This window comes from Poecilia latipinna, unplaced genomic scaffold, assembly GCF_001443285.1.
Source record: "Poecilia latipinna isolate Pla-1442-1.1 unplaced genomic scaffold, P_latipinna-1.0 Scaffold66, whole genome shotgun sequence".
In the NCBI taxonomy this organism is placed as follows: Eukaryota; Metazoa; Chordata; class Actinopteri; order Cyprinodontiformes; family Poeciliidae; genus Poecilia; species Poecilia latipinna.
Window position 1 is genome coordinate 435187 of NW_015112682.1, and position 24651 is coordinate 459837.

A 24651-nucleotide genomic window follows, 5' to 3' on the forward strand; every position below is an offset into this window, starting at 1 on the left:
ATACAGAACCTTAAGCTTAACAAGTAGGCTACCGATGTTGGTGTCTATTTTCAGCTTCGTACATTCATTTTGCCCCCAAAAGAGTCGATGCCCCCTACCCCATCACACGCGTCATTTCAACCAGACAGCCATTTGTAATCCATAGGGGGGGGTCGCAGAAGAAAAAGTTTGGGAACCACTGACCTACATAGCGGTTGATATGTATGTTGCACAGTCAAAATAATGCATTCAAGTGTTAGACGTTCATAATCTTTAAAAATATATTTTTAAGATGGTACGGTCTGCAAAGTACATTGCATTCAACACTTTAAGGAGTCTAACGCTTGATTTATTATATTTGTACTCAGTGCTTTTTCTAAAATATCCCTTAGGTATATGTGTCTCTTGCAAAAAGTAAAAAACTAAGGAAAATAGGACAGACAGTTTTAGACTGTACATTATAAGAGAGAGAGGATGAGTGGCAACATTTTTTGGTTTAAATATGTAGATGGATCTTTAATGATTAATGCATAATAATGCATGAACTGAATGAAATGAGACCATAGAATACAGACTAAAGCTGTGTTTCAACTGTTTGCCCAATAACTAGACACGAGCCATCTTCCCAAAGAGAGTGATGAATTTTATTAATTTTTTTTCACATGATCAAAGTGAAATTTATGTCACATTCCTTTTAAATAAAACCTGTATTTACTGTAATCCAGTCACCTGTGTTTTCTCTCCATGTATCTTTTATCTTTACGATGCTGATTGTTTTTCTTTTCTACTTCTCTTTGTTGATATTGTTATTTCTTAGATTTTTCAATTTTATTACACTGTGTGGACAAATTTCAAGGAGGAATATAAACTAAATGCTCCTCAAGACACATTGTCAATAGTGCACTCCAGCTCCTATTATCCCCTTATGCTTGGTAATAATAAATTGATACTTCACAGTGATAGTCATAATAATAATAATTAATGATTTCTCAATGGTAGTGTAGCCAAGACATAAGTTAACAATGCAAACCTAAAATACAATCTGGGAAGATGCAGCCAAAAAGATGTTTTCAGTAGGTTGAGAAATTAGGACAAACTTATTTGGTATTCCATCAGTTTATGAAGCCTAAAAATAAGAACATATGTCATATATCAGTTCTTAGTGAAATTATCTAGTTTGAAACAAGAGACCTGTTCGTTTGCATAAAGCACCTCATCATGCAATTTAGATGAAATTTTTAGTTTATTCTTAATGGTTTAATTTTGGTTTGGCAATGTAGACATTGTGCAGTTACCTGAATTTAGGAAAACTCCCCCTTAAATTGTTTCATTATTCAGTATTTTGTGCAACAATATTAATGTGCTGCATTATTGAATTACCTATTCAGTATGCAAGATGTTTCATTTGATTCAGGCGCATTGAGGAGCGGTTGTATCTAATACTTCTGGAACATTAGATATCAAGGACAAGGGTTGCAGACCCTGGCTTAGATCAAAGCATACTTATGTGTTATAATGTCCCAGTCAAAGTTCAGACTTGATGTTTTTTTTTTTTTCATTCTAACTGAAATAGAGCTATTTTTCAAAGAACTAATGCACAAAAAATAAGTCAGTAATTTACATGTCCAAAGCTGACAATGTATACAAGCATAATTCAAACTCCTGCAGTTGTAAATGCAACATAGAGCAGTTGTACAAAATCTTGATTCATGGAGGCTGACACTTTTTAGATTATTAATTATAAAAAAAAAAGTTTAAATCTATGTATCATTTTCATTCCACTTCAGAAATGGTCATTACATTTCTTGTTCTAAAATATGAACTCCATTTAAAATACAAGCATTTCTGGTTGTAACGAGACAAAATTTGAAATAAAAAAAAAACAAACAAACATGTTTTTGCTAGACACTGTACTGAAATTTGTAGTTGGTATGCATTACTGTGCTGTGAAACATGTTGCAAGATCTGTCACAGGCATTCTAACCACTGCCTGTATTTGTGCTTCCAGTACACGTGAAAGCTGGAACCTGTGAGGTAATTGCTGCACACCGATGCTGCAACAAGAACAAGATCGAAGAGAGATCCCAGACTGTCAAATGCTCCTGCTTCCCTGGACAGGTGGCGGGAACAACGAGAGCAGCTCCATCTTGTGTAGACGGTATGCCAGACTTCTCATTACAGTTCTGGTAATGATTCCAGAATGGCACAAGATTAGAAATATGTGACACAGAGCAAAGCTGTCTTACCTGTCAGTGTGGCTCAGGCAAGTGTTTTGCTGTTCATTTGTGCATGAGAAGTTTATTGCATAGAAGACAAAGAGACTTTTGTGCTCTGTATATTGTTTGAGATGTCACCATTTTCTGAATCAAATCTTCAGGCAGTTCATTCGGTAACCCTTTTGTCTGCCATTGAAGCTACAACAGACATGCCCATCAGAGCAGACAGATGGCCAGGTCATTTAATATCATGTCAGCAGTGTCCTCAGTTACAGGTGAATCGATCCCCATCTTCTCCTTTTAGTGTAACAGCCCTGACAGGGCTCGATTTTGACAGTTCTCTACTCACTTTGGAAATGTCATGGGAAAGTGTTTTTCCCCTGTAGGCTTCTTCAAAGCAGCAGAAGACCTTGACTGCATGCAACCTTTCTCCTACAGTGCACACAACCATCCTTCTCACACCTACTTACAACACTCACTATCCTGACATTCACCCATGTCTGTGATTCAGACCTGAAAACACACTTGGGCAGAAATGACAGATCTCCATGGATGCTTGACATCAAAAATACTCAATTCAATCACTGAAATGGACACAGAGACTTAATCGGTTTGTGGCTGCTACAAACAGACTAGAACTGTGCTCTGCTTTCAGACAACAACAGCATAATTGCTTATAGTACAGCATTTTTTAAAATGCTTTGTTTTCATCACAGCATCAATAGTTGCACAGAAGTGGTGGTGCCAGATGCATCCTTGCATGGATGGAGAAGAGTGTAAAGTGCTACCAGATCTGAAAGGATGGAGCTGCAGTACAGGAAACAAAGTTAAGACAACAAAGGTGGGTTCATTTTTTAATTGTATTCACATTTTTAAGGAAATGATTGGTGGTAATCTTGCATCAAGTATAAAGATGTATTCTTTAGGTTTTAAGAGTCAGAAAAAATTACTCCCAATTTAATGGCCTAGGATAAAACTCTAGAATAATTGAAGAGGTTGAGTAAAGGAATGGAACTGAAGCTAAGAAGAACACTATGAGATTGTGTTATTAGCCTCAGATGAGTGCAGTGCAGAGTAGGCAGGGGGGGAAACGGGAGAGTCAGTGAAGTGTGACTTGATGCTGTTGGCTTAAAACACAGGAAACACAGGAGTTAATGTCTATCTATTTAGCCATTGCCCCTGGTTTTTGAAGATGTTTAACTATAGTTATTTTATTGTATTTCTCTTACAGTAATTTACTGATTTATTTAGGACATGAAGATTTAGTTATGAACAATTCAGAAGAAAGAGGGAAATCCAAAGCCAATACTCTTCTTGCGCATAAAAGTTAATTTGGGAAAAAATTTCTTAGTGTGAAGTTGTGATTATGGCAGCAACTGACTATAACAGTATTTCAACAATACCTGGCATTACAAAAATCAGGAAATGTGTAAAAGTGTCTGCCAAGAACCCCACAGTAAAACTGAGGGGAGGATCTAAAGCAATTTTTCTACAAGAGTTTTCATCTAACTCCTTTATTTCTGCTAGAAAACTGAAAATTGACAGACTGTATTTTTTAGCTTCATAGTGTGCCTAACCACCCATGCAAGTAAACAAACAAAAAAAATGTCTTCAGCTGAAAAAAAGTAAGATTTAAAATGGCCTACGCCTTGTTCAGCACTAAGACCTTCCTCTTAGCTCTGATTGGTTGCTTTTGGCCTGGTGCAGTGTATTTCCGCAGGTAACTCTATGACTGCAGGGACGAGGCAAAGAAGCTTGATTTTTTTTTACAGATTATCTGTCTCATATTCTGCTGTCATGACATAAACAAGAACAATACATATTTTTATGAATGTTACCTACTGCAGCCAGCTTTAAGTGAGACATTAGACATGGAGTGATAAAGCATATGAAAAAAATCTATTATCACCTCTGTAATAGAAAATGTGACTGTACACACGAGTTTACCATTATGACATTGAGCTATTTCATCCAAATCAATCTCTCCAAGGTTTTACTTTTAGCTGAGATGGAAAATCAGATTCTGTCGTTGAACTGCCTTTGACCACGACTGATTTCTACGAAAAGCTAAACAAGGCATCCAAGGACAAAGAAATACAAAATTCTCCATGACGCACAATTGTTGAGTGGGATGTACTGGCAGAGTGCAGCGGTGCTCAAGCTAAAACTCCTTTCTAAATTAATGAAACTTGTCAGGATGTGTGTTCAGGTTTTTGTTGGATGAGCTGGACCAAAAGTGGATGGTAGGTGAGGGGATAGGTGTGGTTGAGGGGAACACATAAGACCCTTCCCCATCTATCATAGACCACGGTTTGACTCACCAAAAGCCAGTAGTTGAGCTGCCTCATCCATTATTCATGGATACAGGAGGCCTGGATGAAGCAGAGCTTTTTATTTTAGCCGGGTTAATAATTCATGCCCTCTGTTACAGCCACGGGAAAGCAGAAACAGAGGCACAGATGAGCAGGGGTCCAGGTGGCTAGTAGAACCCGTCAGAACCTCGACTCTTTTATTGATTAGGGAGTCAGCGGGGGTCGCTCCATGCTCATGGCCTTACTGCCTCCCACAGAGAGCCAGCGAGGGATGGCTTGTGTTTGCCAGAGGGCTCTGTACTTAAACTTCCTGGACACTTAACATCCTTCTGAGGAATGAACACAAGGGCTGTCTGAAAACGGGGCTCACAGTCTCCAGTGTGATGCTGGTGCTGTGTCTGTTTCCATGGAGTCTTTTACACAGATACAAATTCCAACCAATGAAAATTCAACACATAGTTTAGAGCAAAATAAATAAATAAATAATAGAAAGATCAATATGTTTTTTTCACCATTTACACTTAGTAAAGAAAGGAACCTAATATTGGACTTGACTTAAATGGAATATACAAGCTCCTTTAGGAATATCTCTGCTTTATCCTTTTTAAGATGATTAACAAAACAGCATATTGACAAAACGTCAAATTAACTGATTGTCAGATGTTTGAAAATTTGAAAGCAAAAATTATGGCATACAGAAATCCATAGCTGAATTCTGCAGAGACTGTGTTAAATGTATTTAGTTATCTTGTCTGCATGCAACTGAGATAATAATGTTACATGTAGCACTGGGAGTAGCTGTTGCAAAAAAGCACATTTGTGATAAATCCACAGTCATGTTTCCGGCCTTGTAATATTGCACACATTCATGTTTCACCAAAAGTGGGATTCAGGTGATTGTGTAGCTCTAGAAATTAAATTTAGTAAGTTGATTAGGTGTATTTCAACACCTCATATTTGCCACAGAGACACGGACGTTTTGAGAACAGAGAACAAACCTTCCCTTTGAAATTTCATTTAGCTTCAGTTAAGCAGTTCTTTCAACATTACGTTAAAAGGAAGATGTTTTGTAAAGTTAATTAATATGCAAAGCAAGTATAAATAAAGGCATCCGTCATTAGAAATCAATTCTAGATCTGTCAAAACCCTTAGTAAATTTTTTTGGGTGATTACAAAGATTACAAAGCTGTGGCTTAAGTTCTTTAATCACCCCTGTTGTCATTTAGACCATAACAAATAACTGCTGAATGCATGCCAAAGCACAACCAAGAAAAGCAAATACTGGTCTGTGATGTATTTTAGGTTTTCTAACCTTAAGTTTTTAGTGGAATGACACCAAAGCTCCCAGTGTCTTCAAAGATTCTGTTGAACAAAAACAAGTAAAAAAAGATTTCTTGGTTCTCAGAAGAATCTTTTGAAATTCTGTTTTCATTTGCTTATTTAACGATAGACTTTATTTAGTTTTGTTTTTTTTATAGTTGAACAGAATCTTCTTGTGTTCCACAAAACTGATGTTTTGGATATCAATTAACTTCTCACTTTCAATGCCTTCTTTATCCCGAGATGCAAATCAATCCCTCCAGATGTCCCATTAGTGGCATTGCTGATAAAAAATGGTTGTGTTGTTTCACCTCATGAAGTCACATCAGTAAATCCGACATCTTAACACCCTCTAGGCCCTGCTCGATAAGCTCTGTTTGTTCCTTCTTTCTGTACATGTTCTAAGAGCAGCTAGTTTTATAGTCCTGCTGCTGGTGATGTCAAGAATTATAACCTCAGTCGCTCCCGCTTTTTGCTTTCTATCAATCAGAGGACACAGGGCAAAAGAGCCACACATCCTTCCCACATGACAGGTGTTATGAAGCTTGCAGAGAATGTGTTAGTGTTAGTGTTAGTGATGAATAGATGTCTAAGAGACTTATTTTTTCCAAGACACAATGAAAATATGTTTTATACCTGCTAAAAAAAAGTGTATGAAAAATCTGCCAGTGCAGTTTTAAACTGAAAAAAAAAAAAAAGATTGTATTACCAAACAGAGCCTGAATATACTGTATAGAGCTAGAGAAAAATATTCTAGATAAAAAATAAAATCTGACAAGTTTTATTGTATCAAGACAGTGGAAGACATATTTATTCCAGTGCATATATGTACAACAATATATGTTGGTTTCATCTTAGATTTTTTTTACATCTTATATATTTCTTAAAGCTGTTGTAGGTAACTTTTACAAAAGGATATTTTTTAAATATTTTTTTTTTAAACTGTCACAATGTTATGAGACCTTTGCATAAATACAGTGGTCATTGTCAGAAACAGCCAATCAGAGACAGCTGGAAGGTTTTACCAATGTCAAACATGCTTGTGCACATGCTGCTCACACCCTTTCCCCACACAGCAAACGTAGGGAGAGGGACCTCTGAGGTATTGTTGAAATTTTCAGGTCAAGTCCACGGTTTTATCAAAACTCCCTACTCCAGCTTTAAGACCAGAGCATTCTGTAATTTTTTGATTTTTTATTTTTGTAAAATGCACTCACTAACAAGAAAAAGGTCAACCAAGCAGAATTACTTGGGATATAATTTGATACACTGACCGACCAGTGATTGATATAAATCTATAACTAATTCATTTTGCAAAGAACTGGCATATCTGTTGCCAGACATTGGAATCAATGGTGAGGTAAGAGAAATAATATATCTGTCACCCTGAACTGTGTATTGGAGTTCATCTATATGTGGCAGAGTAATCTATAGTTATTGGCGGACAACAACATGATCGTCTCTGAGTCTGGTCTGTCTTGGATGATAATAAATTTCCTAACATGCGTATTTTAGATGCATGCCTCCTCCATAACCCCTGAATAAAATGGGTGATTCACCATTGCAAGTTCTGAAGAGGTGACAAACTATTCAACTGATTTTGTTGTGCTGAACATGGATTCACCTAAGACAGTGGCTCCTGAGGACTAAAGTTGGAGACCCCTGATTTAAAGCATCGATGCAGCATTCCCTGGATCTGATGGTATACATTCTATTTGTAATGTTGGTACCTCTAGATGTACCAATTCTTTTTCAAATCACCTAAAATGTTAACCAACTTATGCTCACCAAGCCACTCCATCTGGGTACCTCACTTGGTTGCATAGCTTCTTTTCTTATTGTGTTTTATTCTGAATAAAAATGGGCCTTCTGTTTGACTCCTCTGGTGTTTACTCAGCAGCAACAAAGACACCCATAAAATCCAATCACACTAACTCCTTTCTCATTTTTTTTATACGACCTTACATTCTTGTGTTTTACACCTTTTGATTTATACCTCATTCCATATTATTTATCCCCATAAAGCCTTGAAAATACAAGTTGTATCCTATCTTTATGTTTTTTTTAATGGCAACATTTAAGATAAAAAAATATGTTCATATCAAGATTAAAGCAAACTGAGGTAAAATAATTTCCACAATCAAGATTTCTGCCTTTTATACATCATTTCTGCTGCCTGCTTCTGCAACCGCAGTGAGATCAAATCATTTCCATATCCTCTCTCACACCATGATGCCTGAGGATTGTCGCATGGAAGTGAAAATTAAATTGTGGCTCCCCAAACAGCAAGCACAGTGTCATCAGCTGCACCTGTAAATAGCATAAAAATCATTCTTGTGTAGAAATTTGGATTTGCATTACTCAGACTACTGATTGCTTGTGGCAATGGCATGCTGATTCAACTGGTGACATCCCAGCAACCGCTTAATGAACAACCATAATGTGCAAACACTCTCACAGGAACACCTTTTCTACCTGCTGGTGTGTGTTTGTGTTTATACTTTAAAGCTTCTGCTCACAAAGGGCAAATCACAAAGTCAAAAAGACAGCTAAGCTGTCACCGCTTACTCTAAGAATCTTGCTTAAAGTTGAAGATCTACAAAATGTTTTATAATTGCATATGTTAGATTAATATTCATGAAAACATACACAAGCACTGCTGTATGCCATATTCATGTCATGAATAATAATATTCCTCATTTCTATAAGTCATTGACCATGATGCAGTTTCTATTTCAGCAGACTTCTGTCTGCCATTAATGTGCAGCACCACAGATGTTTGAATTATAAACATACCAGCTGGAAATATGCATACCTTGAACTTGTCACACTTTGACAGAGACTGTTGCTGATGGCTGCACAGCGTCAGAACAAGAGCCTGCTTTAATAGCAAACCCATACAATTTAAATAAGGTGAATATAGTAGTTTAATACTATGTGTCTACATGCACCAGAGCGTCTTTTTTAAAAAAAATGTACACATATATGTTAAAGGTTGCCGGCACAGTGAAGGCTAATGGGAGAGCAAACATTGGTTACTAAACAAATAAAAAAAAATAAAAAAAAAGTTGTTTCATTTTAGTAACCTTCTGTAATCTATTCATTCAGAACAAAGGTTTGGCTAGGAAATCACTTTTTACAGTAAAACCATAGCCATTACTTTATTACGTTTTTCTTTCTGTAAAAGCATAAAGCTTGGAGAAAATTGTCTAACAGGTAATTTAGCCAGAAGAAGATTTTCATTAGTTTGGGCAATTCTGCCAACCGAGACCAAGTATAATTTTATATAAAAGAAGTAGAGTCTGTCTCGGAGTGCACTTCTCATGTTAAGTGGACTTCTCAAGCCAAATTTAACCCTCCTGTTATGTTTGTTTCTGAGGTACAGCAATAATGTTCCTGGGTCAATTTGACTCATGGAGTGTTTAATCATGCAATGTCAGAAACCAAAAAAAAAAATCCCCCAAAACATTTTTATATCTGATTATTAACTCTAATACTAACCATTTCAATCAATATTTGTTCAAAGATGTTTTTTTCTTCTCACAAATAAAGGATCAATGACAAGAATTTACTCATTTAGAATGCAATTTACATTTTTGATGTCCACTCAAAAAACCTACACTCAAAAACACAATAATTCTCCTTGAAATTGATCTTTTGTAAAAAAAAAAAGAAAAAAAATATTACATTTTGAATGCAAAGTTGACCCGAACAGTATCTATGTAATATGTGGATGCACGGGGGTTGTAAATATGTAAAAATGAACCATCTTCAATTTATATGTAGAGTGTACCTATTAAGACAAATAGAAAAAGTTTCAAGCAGAAAAAAATATGTCCAGCTATTAAAAATAATAAAATAAATAACTTCAAAACAGGTCAATTTGACCCGCAACATAACAGGGGGGTTAAAAAATGCATTTAATTTAAAATGTGTTAGCAACAATGTTTAGGTAATGTGCAATCTTTTTGCATGAGTTGTTTTGTAAAGCTGAAAGTTAAGAAAAACGTTAGAGCAAGTAGATTATCAAATTATATGGTCAATGTGTACAGACAGTGTAATAGACTCCTTCCCATAAAAAACTAAAGAGGTTGAACAATAGTTTACATACAAAAGTATAGAGACATTCCTTGTTGCCCAAATTAAAAACTCACCATATAAATATTAATTACATTCTATCAACTTTTCATCTAAAATTTGCACATCATTTAAATTGATCATTTATTTCTACTATCTGACTACAAAGACATATTTTCCCAGTCTTACTTCTCCTGAACTTTAAACTGAGTGAAGTATGTTGAAGTGGAAGGCTAGCAACCATCAGTTCTCTGTTTTGAAATGTCATTGATAATTTAGCCCATTTCATATTTTATTGCAGTTTAGGTTGAACATTGACGAAAGAGTTGTTCTTCTGCTTCACAAAGGAAGTACTTTGCTTTGGGAATTGTGATTCTATGGGATATTTTTCCGATCAATAGGCCATCTCACTGAAGCCAAGAGTACATGTTGCTTCAGGGACTAAGTGTGATTCCATTACATGTCCTGAAGCAGCTCTACGCTCCATTAAAACTATGCAAACAGCTACTTTCACTGGAAAGCTGCAAAAAGTTCAAAGAGAAGCCAATTATAAATTTACAAATATGTAGCATAGATGGATAATTTGTTCCATATTAAAAGTGTCAGACACCAAATCACGTAGTACACAACAGTGAAAATATTCTTTTGATCTTGTATAAAATAATATGATAATTTATAACTTAATAGTTAAAAACTCAGGGTATAATGTCTTAGATACTTTTCAATAAGAAAGGGCAAAGACACGTTTCAAAAGAGTTAATGCATTTTTAACAGGCAATCAAATGATTCTGTGGACATGGAAGTCATGCGGAAGACAGAAAAACCGCCATCAAGACGTTTAAGACCTGGACTCATAATTCATTTCATGTTGATAAATCCTTAACCTGAAGATTTTACCTCAGTATTTGGCTTTCAACAGGTTTGAAAAACTGCTGTGAAAAGAAGTTACTTTTCTGTATCTACTGCAGCCATATATCTTACTCTGATATTGCTTTTCTTTCTCTTTGTTCCCAGGTTACTCGATAGTCATATTTTTCCTGGATAGATATTTGGAACCAAGATGTTTCTTTGACCAACACAAGTAGGACGTTTTGGATACCATGGGATTTATAGACTGGCGAAAACCAGGGACCAACACAGACATTAGTCTGGGACATTCCAGTGAACATAAAGATGAAAAGTATTAGAAAATTCATATGAGACTGCAATGCCAAACAGATTCTTGACTTTTTGTCTAGCATCAACAGTAGCTTTCTTTCAACTCTGCTGCCCACCAAATCTCTCTTTGTATTATACTTCTAATCCAATGGACCTGAAAACTCAACCATGATGATATTTATTGACATGAAGACTGGATTAGACCATGAAAAACCCACCCTAAAACATGTGATGTGAAATTTTGTGTCATGTTCTTGCCAGAAGGAGCATTGGGACTCTTGATGCATTTCTCTGTGGAGGCTTTTGTGAGGTCATAAGAATTTTTGATTCCTTTTAGCCTTATAGAGGAGATATCTCTTCTTATTTTCTGTTGGTTTGAAAAAGCCTGGCCTTTCTTCTTTTTAAATTTTAAAGACCACTTTTGAAAGACACGCATAATAAACACATCTGGAAATAAAAATAAATGAAAGGTCAAAGTAGCTGAGTTCTGCAACAATGATTTAATGATATCTGTTACTTTCAACGCCTGGTGACTGCTATTCATTTCAAATGTCAATATTATCTCAATAAATCTGATTCAATGAACATTTCTCTTTAGAATAACTGCAGTCTGTGTTGTATTGGTGAATTGCTGGAGCTCAGCATGTTGAGCAAATGTTATAGGAAATAAAACGAGGGGGAGGATCACTCAGAGCTAATCAGGTTTGATCTCATGGTGGAACGGAAATGTGAAAATCAGCAAATGCAAAAATAGGCCATGGACAAAAAAAAAAAATACAGAAAGGAAAATGTTCCCCTCCAGTTTGAAAAATATGTCTACTTTACAGATGCATGGAGTATTGTGAAAAAATTCTCCGCCCGTTACAATTTTCTTGTTTTTTTTTTTTGTCACACTTAAATGTGTCAGATCATCTAACACATTTTATATATGACCCAAAGATAACTAAATCAAATTATGAGTTTATTATTAATGGACAAACGCTACCCCAGCCTAGCCTATGTGCAAAAGTAATCGTCTTACTAACTGATTGTGTCACCTTTGGTGCAACATCTACTATTCAGTGGTTACAAAAACTGAAAGTGAGTCTTGAACGGTTTAATGATTTCAGTGGTAACACTTTATTTGAAGGGGGGTGAATAAGACTGTCATGACACTTTCATAAACATGACATAACACCTTCATGAACATGAATAAGCCTTCATGAATATTTATGACTGTTGTCATAAAGCGTCATTCGGTAAATTATGACACTTTTAATACAAAGTTGACATTATTCAAAATGTCTTTGTTATGACAACTTGACATTAACCAAGAAATCATTACTGTTTAAACTTTACCTTTAATAACATAAAGTTACCTGATTTTTAAAGTGCAATCAGTAATACTTTTATAACAAATTTATATCAATAATGATTTATTGGTTAATGTCAAGTTGTCATAACAAAGACATTTTGAATAATGTCAACTTTGTATTAAAAGTGTCATAATTAACCGAATGACGCTTTATGACAACAGTCATAAATATTCATGAAGGCTTATTCATGTTCATGACAGTGTCATGTCAGTCTTATTCACCCCCTTCAAATAAAGTGTTACCATTTCAGTTCATTTACACTGAAGGGTTTTTGACTTGTTTAAAGTTATGGGGCAAAATCTATGTGACAAACACCATAAATAACAACAAAGTCAAAAATACACAATACTGAATAATAGTAGTGCTTTCTTTACTAATAAAATAAAGGGGGTTGTAAGACAAGTGTTAAATCTCAATGCCTTATTTCTAATCGTTTCTTGAATTTCTTTGGTTTGATTGATTTGTTGCAGGCCTGAGGCCTGGGTGTGCCTGGTGAAATTGAACTCAGCTTTCCAAAACAGGCGGTTAATCACAGTCAACTCGGGATTTAATTACACTTTTCACATGGGCCGGTTTGGTTTGGATAGCCTCCAACCCTAATACATAAAATGACCATTTGAAAACAGTTTTTTTTGTTGCTCAAATTTCTCCCCAAACTAAATGTTTCAGTTAAAAAAATCATGCATAGTTAAAAATAAAAAAGATAAATATTAATGCTACCAATAAACTGACCAAACTATTGCAGTTTCTAGCTCCTTTCATTGCTCTGAATAATGTCCCATAATGCATTACTGCAGTGTGGCATTAAATGAAATAAACCCTCCGATGGAGGTAGGCTGTGCCGTGTGATAGGACGGTGGCAGATAATGGATGAATGGAGAAGGATTATTAAGTCCTGGTGGCCTTGCCAGCCAGCTGAATCAGTGGGATCCAAGGGCAAATAAAATGTCTGTCCATTTTTACGCATATAATGTGGTTACTATCATTACCGATATCAACATGAAGCTCCATTCCCTTCTCTGTGGAAGCCGAGCCGGGTGGAGAGAAGAAAACGGTTGGGAATTTATTTATATTTCAGCTGCATGTTACAATCACCGTAGGGACAGGAAGTCACACTATAAAAGGGGCAGGCCCTTTTGTTGATATGATAATAAAATACAGTTTTGAAATGTAAATTTTTCCTGTAGCTGTCTTTTTTTGCTGCTAGATAAAGGTCACTAAACCATCTTTGTGTAAAGGACAACCTGTGAAATGTATTCTGATAGCAAAAAAGACAAGTGACGGAGAAACAATGCTTCATTTCATTATAATTGTGTCTAAACTTCCAACAAACTACCACTTTATGGCCAATTTTATATTTTGTAAGTCAATTCCTTCTGTAATTGAAACAGTGCATTCACTAAGAATGTTTCTTATACTGAACATAATTAATTAAGCAAAAACGTAGAAGGGTTGCTCCCAAAGATCCGACCCCTGGGACTGATGTTGACGGAGAGAAATGAGGAGGGTTGCTATGGTTAGTGATCCAGGTTGCGTCTTGTTTGGTTAGAAATCATTAAATTACAGTAATGACTAATTTCTCATTCCTGCTTGCAATTCACCAGAGACCACCATGGATATAATAAAGAGCTGGCGATGAATTACAAACAGGCTGAGGAAAGGCTACGTGATTATGCAGAGTAATTCAAAAGTGCATTAATAAAACAATACAGAAACATTGCTAAATCATTTGAGATAAAGGCTATTTGCATAATTCATTAAGATTAATCAGACCAGGCAATCTACCACAGAGCTCTGAGGAGCAGCAAGGGAAGACATGATTCCTGTCCCCTGGAAAAAAACCTCGTCTATCTACAAACAATGATCCAAATCTACCCTTGGATCAGAGAATTAACCTCTGTGCACTTTACAGCCCCTGCAGTGTTGAAACACAATTCTTCAGTCATCCACCTTAATGTGGGCTAATATTCTATTAATAATGAAAGATCTTTTCATTCAGGAGCTCCTCTGGGTTCTGTTGCTCTGCCATAAAAGACCTTCAAAAAAAGATGAATGGGTTTTGCATACAACGTGCTTGAAAATCAGAGTGGATTTGAGGCTTTTGCTTCTTTTAACATGTGCTTTTCATCCTCAACCGCTGATGAATTGGACAGAGGTCACAAATCACAGAGTGGAAGCGACCTGCTATTCTCTTGTCTGGTATGCATACAAGGTTCCTGCTCAAATCAACATGATTCTTTCAGAGCTTTGGAAAACACCTTAAATTATACCTCATCCACATCTTAAAGTTTCAGTTTGATGTGACATTGACTTTAAATCTATGATGTTTGCATTGTAATAAGAGACTGTACAAACAACACAGAAAGAAATGACAGGCTGTACTGTGCAAATGAGTTGTAAAAAAAAAATATCTGAAAAGACTCCTAAATGTATATTTTCTTTTTGTGGTTTGTATTCCTGCTTAAATTCCTGTCTTTGTGTGCAAAGTTATTCAAACCTTCAATTTATGTCCGTCTTCTGTAAAAAGAGTTACTGAAAATTACTATAATGGTAATACAAGCAGGTACATTGTTAGTGCAAGACAGCTCTAATTGCTTTTTCCAGTTACATGGTGGATCTTAACTAGTTAATTCTGGAATTGTATCTGCCAATACATAAATTCATACTTTTTATGTGGATAAATTAATATTGCCTCGTTAATTTTGCCTTAATACCGTCCAAAAATACAACAGTTTTCACTTTATTTCAAAACATCAATTTTTTTTTTTATTAAATATAAAATTGCATTTAAATTATCCTGCATATTAAACTTGTCCAGAGTATCTTCTGCTAATAGAATTCTTTAAAGTGTTTTATAGAATGTGGGTTATTAGTTTATAGCTGGTTTCACTGCAATTTTTACAGACCGATGCCTCCAAAGCTGTTGATTAAAATCCTCCCGTAACTCTTTCCTGGAAAGAATCCTCTGGTCGACTATCTCAAGCAGAAAATAATATTAGTAAAATGGTATTTTCTAGCTGTGGTCAGGGATGGGTACACATCCCTGTGGAAGAGGCTGACAATGACTCACCAATCCAATTTTATTGGAAGACCAATAATAGACCAAAATATTAGCTCGAGCTCATCTTACAGGTTCAAGCTTGTGTACATAATGAAATATTGAAGTAGCTTGCTTATATGATTTGAACAATTAACAATTACAATCTGTTTTATGCTTATATAAACCAATTAAAGTCGCAGTTTCCCTCTCCTAAAGTAAATAAATGAATAAAAAGGCACCACAAACACAGAGCACATTTAGAACTGAACTCTGAAGGTTCTTGCACTTTGCAAAATATGTACACCGAAAAACAAAATGCTCACTTACACAAACACCATCTGTTGGGTCTGCCCGGGCATCTTCTTGACAGGATGAATTAGTCTGAAAAACTGTCAGATACACCGCGCAAAATTATATTTTCTCATTTTATAATGAAAGCTGACAGAATGTAATGAAAAACTGCTCGATCTTGCAAACAGCTGGATGAACTGTAAAAGTCTGTCTGGGAAAAACTTTGCTGTTTGATCTAACCTAATATGGGGGTTCTTTTTTCCAATATCCGAGTTACTTCTCTTTCCTAAATTGGGGATTTTAATTCAGTTTTGGTTGCAGTGTGATGCCTTTTTTGATGCATGTTTGTATTTCTTTCTACTTACAGGCAGTTTATTTTGAGGTGAGCTTTGCATCTTTGTGTGTGTACTGCTGTGACCTGAGGCATAATGGGATTATCCTGCTCAAGGCAAGACGTAGATACCTTGAATTCTAATATCAAAGCCTTGCTACATGTACCTGACACGTCCTCCTCTCTGTGTTTGTCATGCCTGACTGGACTAAGAGGCGATTAGCTTATGAATCACAACATAGTCAGCAAGCTGCTTCGGCAAATCATTCATACGTTCTGTCAGGGCTTCCTATCAGAAGATTTCTTTACAGCATCACATACTGTACATTGACATACACCAACAGCTTCTTCTCTGTGAAGAAAGCATCAGCCAATCCTTTTTACCATAGTGTTGCTGAAGAACCTGACTTCACCACCCTGTGCAATAAAGCTCCAATAGATAAAGTCTCTAAGTATAATGTTGACAAGACATTAGTGCTGCCCAGTGCATTTGCTCTTCTCTCTCATCAGAGACACTCTCAGTTCCCACACTGCATTATCTGAATGGCCCTGGGTCAGTGAAAGGGTCTGCTGTAATTTGAAAAGGAAATGATCTTTTGTGGAACTTGTGGAGCAGACGAAGCAAAGGAACAGGGGGGGAGAAGAGGTGGGAGTTTGAGTAGGTGTCAACAGGCAAGGAGAGTTGATGGAAAGGTGAAAATTTTAACTTCCTCTCCTGGCAGCCGGTGAATGTGTTAATAGGAGCGAGGTTTGCAATGAACTGATGTCTATCTGGATGGGCAGACAGGGAGAGGCAGACACGCGAAATGAAATTCTGATGGATTCCCTACTGCATTTTTTTTTTCTCCTTGGAAACATTTTCAATACATAACTCTGCATTTATTTGCTTACTTTATTTTTTGACCATTATAAATAGCTAAGGGAAATGAAGTGGAAGCGGATTTTTCCAGAACAACATTTCAGAAGAGTTAATGATGATGATACAATGATAGCATCTTTATTTATTTACCCGTTTAAAGGTTAAATGGCCCATCAATCGAATGCTATTTTTTTCTCAAAGGTTTATCAAAATAGATCTCCTAATTCTACATCACTTGTCATCATTGCTCCTTGTGCATGATGGGTATTGTACAATGGACATTTGTACAATAATCCACATTTTATTTGACAGGAAAAACAGTGACAAATGCATCTGCAAATTTAGAGTTGTGTATTGTAGATTTTATGAACATTTCCAAACAGCTTAAATCACCAAAAGCAGGAGCTCCTGTTTTACCAACTCTTTGCCTTCCTCTGACAATTTCTTTGTTTATTACCTATTCCATGGTATAAGTAGTGGTTTTAATTGCATGAAATGAAACTAACAGTGATAAAAAATGTCTCTTAACCGTATTTCAAAATAATTTGTACAACGACTTTAATATTTAAAGGGCCCAAATATAGAATCATTAGTTGTGGAACCATTTAGTTAAAAACAATATGATCAAAATAAATGGAGAAACTTATTAGATAGTTAACTGCAATTACAAAAAAATGCTTTTGTAACTTATGTTTTTGCAGGGTGTAAAAACACTCTGAAATTCTTCAGTTTACACCTGCACCAAACAGCAGACTGATTTAGTTTAAATTGACATTCTGTGCTCGAGAACACATTTAGCTGCCACAATTAGACAAATTGGTGGATGCAGAGCACTGAATCAAACATATTGCACTGCAAAGATGCTCATCATGCGCCAACTGGCACAGATACAGGTACAAAGGACAGAGGGAACAGTCTGGTGACACCACAGGTAAAGCTTTGCACATCAGTTTGTGCAGTAATTTACTAAGCTATAACAAGCTGACTCAAATTTTGAAAATATTTTAGCCTGACAACCATGGATCTAAATGGAGAAAAATTGTGTGTTGGAATCGGTTATAATAAAATCACACAAAGACAAGTAAAACTGAACATTATTTCACAATTTCGTGCAAGCTCTTAATGAGCTACCCATTTTGATCTTGACAGTTTGCTGAAGTAACAACTGTAGCTCTGGTTTGAGCTGCTTATTGACTCTCTTTACATTGATTTATAACCAAATGTCTACACAAAATAAAGGGTAAATACAATTGTGTTCAATAGCAGAGGAAAATAAGGTCAAACTTCTTATAGTACTTTTTATTTTCATATACGCAGATGTATTGATATCAATCCAAAAGTAAAACATGAGGACAAAACCATTAGCTTTGTTATCAAACTACAGGAAAAGTGAAACAGAGAATATTAAAATATTTTAAGGAGAAGGAAAGTATTTTGTAAAATGAACTTATTTGGGCTTTACATCATGTTATAATATTATTCCTTCATCAAAAAATGACTGGGGTGTTGCTTTGATTATTTCATGGTTGTTTGAGAAATCCTTGATTCTCCAGTGGGTGCCTACGCAGTTGCTCTTACAGAGCCCTCTTCCCCCACGCCTTCTGCTCTCAGCTCCTCCAGACTAGCGGCAGCAACAAGTAGCAAACACCTGGTGGAAATGTAAGTCTGCTGAGCTTAATGTGAAACATTGTTGTAATGAGGTATTGAAGTCAACGTGTCAGAAAGAGTAGAGACAGATTCAAGGCATCAAATTGTGAAATCAAATTTCTTTTAAGTTATGATTGATCTATACAACATTTTCATAACAACTGAAGGTTGCTATAAAATGGCAATATGTGCCTGTAAAATGCATAATAGTACCTCTTTACTGTTTAGTCAGTTTTTTTTTCTCCACATGTCAAAACAAAGGAGGATCTCAATGATAAATACAAGTTGTTCATCAGGTAATTAAAAAAAAGAGAACAAACAACTCATCCTGCAGGCTCACCACTCAAAGCCAAATTGTGCTATAAGATCCACAACCCAAGAGGTACAGCAGAACTTCCTACAACAGATGTTCCTGACTAATTATCTATTGTATCACAGATCCCACAATCCCTCAGTTCCTGTGTTGTTTTCCGATGGGAGGCTGGTCATCCCTGTCTCATATCCTTGGTTTGGTCTCCTCCTACCTGGGGCAAGCCTCTCCATCTGTGGAGGGATCCAGAGAGATGCAAAGGCTGGCCCACCAGAAGCAAGGCACGCTGTTCGCACACCTTCAGCTGTCATTTTCAAGTACAAACACCACTCCACAGTGCTGCTGTAGCTCAACAGGAAAGGCATTTTATGAAGTTAGCTGAAACACAACAATTATAGTTCCACAGAGGTGGAAGGTGATGAAGACATGTGGGAAACACATTTGCCACGTGCCTTATCACATCCAGAGACACAGGCCGTTTTCATTCTGCAGGTTTTCATTCATTAGATTCAACAAGGACGGCCAGCATAAATAAAAAAAAAAAGTCAGATGAAAACAGGAAGCATGATTTTCTCTCATGAAACCATTTCAGTGGATATTACTTGTTTTCTACACTCAAGATTGTAATTCAGAATTAGCATGCTGGCACTTTTATTCTTGATTAAAGCAATTTCATGAAATGCAAAGTCGATCAGTGTGTGCACACATTTTATAAACACAGCCTGAAAATATCATGGAGAAAGGTCATAGAAAATTGGCAGTTTCAGTTACATAACATAAAACAAAAGAACAGCTCTGGCTCTGTCAAGTGTCTGAAGCTTCAATGCCTTTGCTAGAAGGATTGATAAGTCTATCGTCTATCTGGTTGAAAAAAAAAAAAACTCTTCTTATGTGCAAAGCAAACCTCAGAATCACCTTGGACATCCTAGGCCAAAGCTGGGGAGAGCTGGGATAGATTAAGATATGCCTGGCTGCCTTTTGCAGTCCTGTCAACATGGGCTGGGTGTCTTTGCTGCACAGATCAGAGAGACATGAGAAGGTCACCGCCGCTGGGGAAAAAAAGCAGTGAAAATATTGTCCTGACAAGATGTAGAGTGACTTTTGTAACCCGAGGCTTGAGTTTCAGATTAAACAGTTGGCTGATAGAAGGGGTGAAGTTGAAGGAGGTGCTAAAGAGGGATTCAAAGGGTGTTAATCCCATCACATTTCAATATGTCCTCTCCTTCAAACCAATTTTCGTTAGATTTTAAGAATACACATGACACAGAATCACATGCTTGTCACAGATCTCTGGATGCCACAACGAATGTTTTCCTGAACAGCACCTAGGAGCTACCTTGTGGACTGTGCATCCTCTCCACAAAGGTTGAACTTTTACATTGACAGGCCTGAGCTTCAATAAACCTGACATGGTATTTACTTTCTCTGGTTACTTATCTAACTGTCATCTCTACAAAAAAAAAAAAACAAACAAAAAAACAATCAAGCTAACAGCTTCAAAGGTATCTTGAGGTAAGGGTCACCAGCTAGAAGTTTACATTTTGTCATAGCTTTTGCCATGGTAATGTTTTAATAACTGAATAAATTAAGTAATGAATTAATGTCATTATACTCATGTACAGTGTCAACATGCGTAATATGACATTTAGAGTTGGTGTCATCTGTTGGACAGATGGGTAAAGTTCTGGATCATGTGGTGATTTATTATGTGGAAAATAATATCTAAGATCTACATCTAAACCCAATGAGTCCTGGTACTAGGTGCATTTCAATAAAATTAAATGTTTCTGAAAATATGACTTATTTCTGTTATAAGTGATATATAAAGCTTTCTTAAGTTCATTACACATCGTTTTTACTGCAGAAATATTTTGTCTCACAAGTTTTATTGAGATACTGATTTAATTTTCCAACAGAACTTGGCATCTGTCCACACCACTAAAAATACTAATACTTATCTTAAAGATCAGGGGTTTTGTGAGTTTGAATTATCAACTAACTGACCTGACATAAACCTCATGGAAGACCTCTGGGGAACTTGTCAAGAGGAAGACGAGCGATGCCAAACCCCAAAATGCAGGAGCCGAAGGCCACAAGTGAAGAAATGTGTCCTTAAAACCTCAGCAGACTGACAGGGTGAAGCCAAACACTTTAGAAAATCTATCTCATTTTACACATTGGGTTTTTACCCAAAAGTTTCAATTAAAAGAAATACAGAAAGATTCAAAGGTGTGAGAGTTAGAATGATCTGTGCCCAGAGATTTGTGTGCATACTGTACTCAGCAATACTGTCAATTAACCAGACTTATAATATTTAAAAATTTTTCTGTATAAATTTTAAATGATCTATTTAGAGCCTACAGATCCATTACAGATAAACAGTTCCAATAATAGAACATTATTTCATTATTTCAGACATTTTTTATATTTTTCATCATTTACTAGGCCATGTACCGATGAGATCATCGTGAAACTCTCCATGCTTGTTTTTCTCTACGCTGGCAGTTTTTTGTCAAGTTTCTAGCATGTAACAGAAAAAAAAAAATAAAAAAAAAACTTCAGCCCCACTCTGCATTAGTTTGGCAGATTCTTACTTATTAGCTGCTTTTAATTTCCCATTAGACCCACAAAAGCTCTATTCATGTGCTCTTTTAGGTAACTCATTAATTTAGTGTGATGCAAGTGAGATGGTGAGTGAGGGCTTCTTGCCAAGAGTTGCTTAGCATTTTATGCATAAAAGAGGCACAGAGTGGAGCAGATGGTTACATTAGGGAATGATGATACTGGCACAGTGTTATATGTGAATATGTCTTTGTGTCTGTTTGCAGGTGTGAATAATTACTTGCTATATTTATTTAGGATACTGGGAGGTAATAATGCAGAAGTAATAAGAACATGCATAAACCTCTGTCACTTTTTAAAATGTCTTTTTTTGTATATATGTGGGTATCTGTGCATGCTGGTAAAATTCCATCTCTTTTTCCCCTGGTTAACTATGTATTTCCAGAAAAGCAGAAAATAAAATTAAAAATTAAAAATGGAGCTACACATGAAAAACAGGTGTAGTTTGATAACAAAGAAGTGGGATACTTGCCCAGCAGATTTTTGCATGTTCTGTCCAAGTAATTCTGGGCCTAACAAAGGGCTTAACTGGCTTTTCACAGCAGGGTACATTTGCTACCAATAACCAGCCTTCAGGGATGTTTTAAGGTTGAATGGATTTTCTTCTTTTGTCACCAGCAGCCTTCGCTGACACTCTCAGCCACTTAAGATGCATCATCCTTATAAAGTAAGGTTTTATTTGGCTTTAGGTAAATTACAGAATGAGATCGCTCATATTGCATATGGAAAAGAAAAAAAAACTGTACAGTAAGTTAATTAGCATTGAGTGTGAGTGACTACTACAAACACCATTTTCTGACCTAAGATAAACATTAATTGCATTGGTTCCCTTTAAAAAAACAAAACAAAAACAAAAAAAACATGTGAATGCATTCTCCCAAACAAACGTCTTCCAACATATGAAGAGTGACCTGAAGCTGGTCTTTGGAGTTTATCCATGTTCAACTTTCACAGTTCACAGATTCAAAGTTTTATGTGTAAATAGACACAATAGAAAGAAGCCAGTTTAAATTACTGCATATTTCTGTGAAATTCAAGACAGTCCCAGAAAATTTCATTTGAAGACCGACTTACCAACTTCTGGGAGGACAGCATAAGCTGAAGAGAAATGGTTTGTTTGGACGGTGAACTTAATCTGTGTGAAGATCCACACATTGCAGTCTTTTTTATTGTCTGTTCAATAATATATTTATACACACATATCTCTGCATAACCGCAGTACATGTGGCGCTGTCTGAAGCAGCCTACTACAGGAAATATCTTAACTATATTTATATAAATATAATAATCCTTTAATTGTGAAATATATAAAATCAATTCTCTTGCACATATCAATATTAAGGTTCATTTCTGAGCATCGCAAATAGATTTGATCAGTGAGAAAATAAAAAGATGTGAAGGAGCTCTTATGGAAGAACCTCTGAGGGGCTAGAGACATTGCAATTATAGAAACTATTGACTTGTATTTCCCAAGATATGATCAATTGCAGTGGAATAATGACATCTCTGTGTTGTTTTGACCCATTCACAGCCAAGGCAATTTATTTTGTGTGACAGGAGGCTTGCGAGGGACAACTCAGCTGATGTGTGCCAGGGATCAGGGGGAGGAGATTTCTGAACTGGAAAGACAGAGAGGAGAATCAGAGGAAGGTCATTACTTTGTGCGTTGGCCTCTTTTAGGATGAGCACCCACATATTTTCCTTTGTTGAAGTTTGTTAACCTTTCCTGTCACCTTCTTAGACATGTTGGCTTCTGTAGAAAACCTTTAACATGTGTTAAAAAATGACTTGTAAGTAAGATATTTTATAATCCAAGTCTGTATTGTTATTTTATAAGGCCATTAAAAATTAATTGAAGTATTTTCTGCACAGGTCGGCTTATAAAGTAAGCCGACCTGTGCAGCTTACTTTATAAGCTGCACAGTTTATAAAGTATTATTTAGTTAATTAGTATTAACCAAATACTAATTAAGTATTTAGTTTAAAACTGTGACATTTATTGGTGGATGAATAACAACATACAAATATTTATATCTTCAAAGTTATAACTTTGAAAAATTAACCCCCATTTTTTTTTCTTTTAACAGTCTAAATAACCCGAAAATGTAAGTCTAATCCAAGTAAACAATAACACTTAGTAGGGGTAGAGGTACAAAGCAATTTTTCTCATCTTTAATGTATTGCTCTAGAGCATCAGATCTTTTTTTATCTCTCCATGGATGGAGAACAACATGTGTTGTTTTTCTCTTTGTCTCTACTAGAGAGCAACCAGAATGCATCTTGTAGAGTTGCACTGTCATCAAAGTGACAAATGGGGGTTAACAATCAAAGATAAACTGTTTACAAAAAAAGTTATTTGGACTTTTTATGCAAATCTTCATTGAAGTCATCATCACTTGGTTGAACCTTTTATGTAAATCTCTCTTCAGAAGGAACTCCTTTCATTCACTCACATCTGTATTTCTCTGTGACACAGATAAATGGGGCAATTGTAGACAGTGGAAAAAGTACTCCAAGTCCACTCACCTGTTCACAGAAAATGATCCATCAGGCACCAGACGACCCCTCTGCCCGTTCCTCTGCCTCGTCTGCAATTCGTTTAAGTCCCAATCCCAGTTCCACCCACACATCCATCCTCACTTTGCTGCAGCTTTTTCCCGTCACCGGCACAAGCTCCCGGTAATCACTTTACAGGTGGGGCTTGTTGAGGAGCTTAGGTTAAGTATTTGCTTGGAATAAAAGGTTGACTAACATGGGCACAAGATGAATATCTTGTGCAGTAGATTGTGCAGCAACAAACTGAAGCGTCTTTGTCGTCTAATAGCCAATTAACCAAAACATTTTGAGCAACCAGGAAAAAAAAGATCTTCACTGAAAATCCAGATTAAATTGGTCTAATTAAGTTAGAAAAGCTGAATAAAACCATGTGTAACTTTGGCGAAAAGTTAAATAAATTAGGCAACCAATAAATCTGTGAATGATGGACCTGCTGACTGAATCAATACAACATGTTTGGATTACTGAGATAAGTAGTGAAGATCCCAGGGTTAGAATTTCTCACTTGTAGAGAGCATGAAACCTGCATATGAAGACTATATTAGTATTATTTTAAGCCTTCTTCAAAAAGTGAACAA

At 36.1% G+C, this 24651-nt stretch overlaps 1 protein-coding gene across 1 annotated transcript in view; it reads left to right on the forward strand.

Annotated features, from left to right (window-relative positions):
* tafa3a (TAFA chemokine like family member 3a) overlaps nt 1-11837 on the forward strand; it is a 109012-nt gene extending 97175 nt beyond the window's left edge. The window contains exons 3-5 of the mRNA XM_015059972.1: nt 1988-2137; nt 2912-3036; nt 10919-11837. Of these exons, the coding sequence (XP_014915458.1) occupies nt 1988-2137; nt 2912-3036; nt 10919-10930 (287 nt within the window). The 3' untranslated portion in view covers nt 10931-11837. The remainder of the gene's footprint in view (nt 1-1987; nt 2138-2911; nt 3037-10918) is intronic.
* Nucleotides 11838-24651: the final 12814 nt, after the last annotated feature.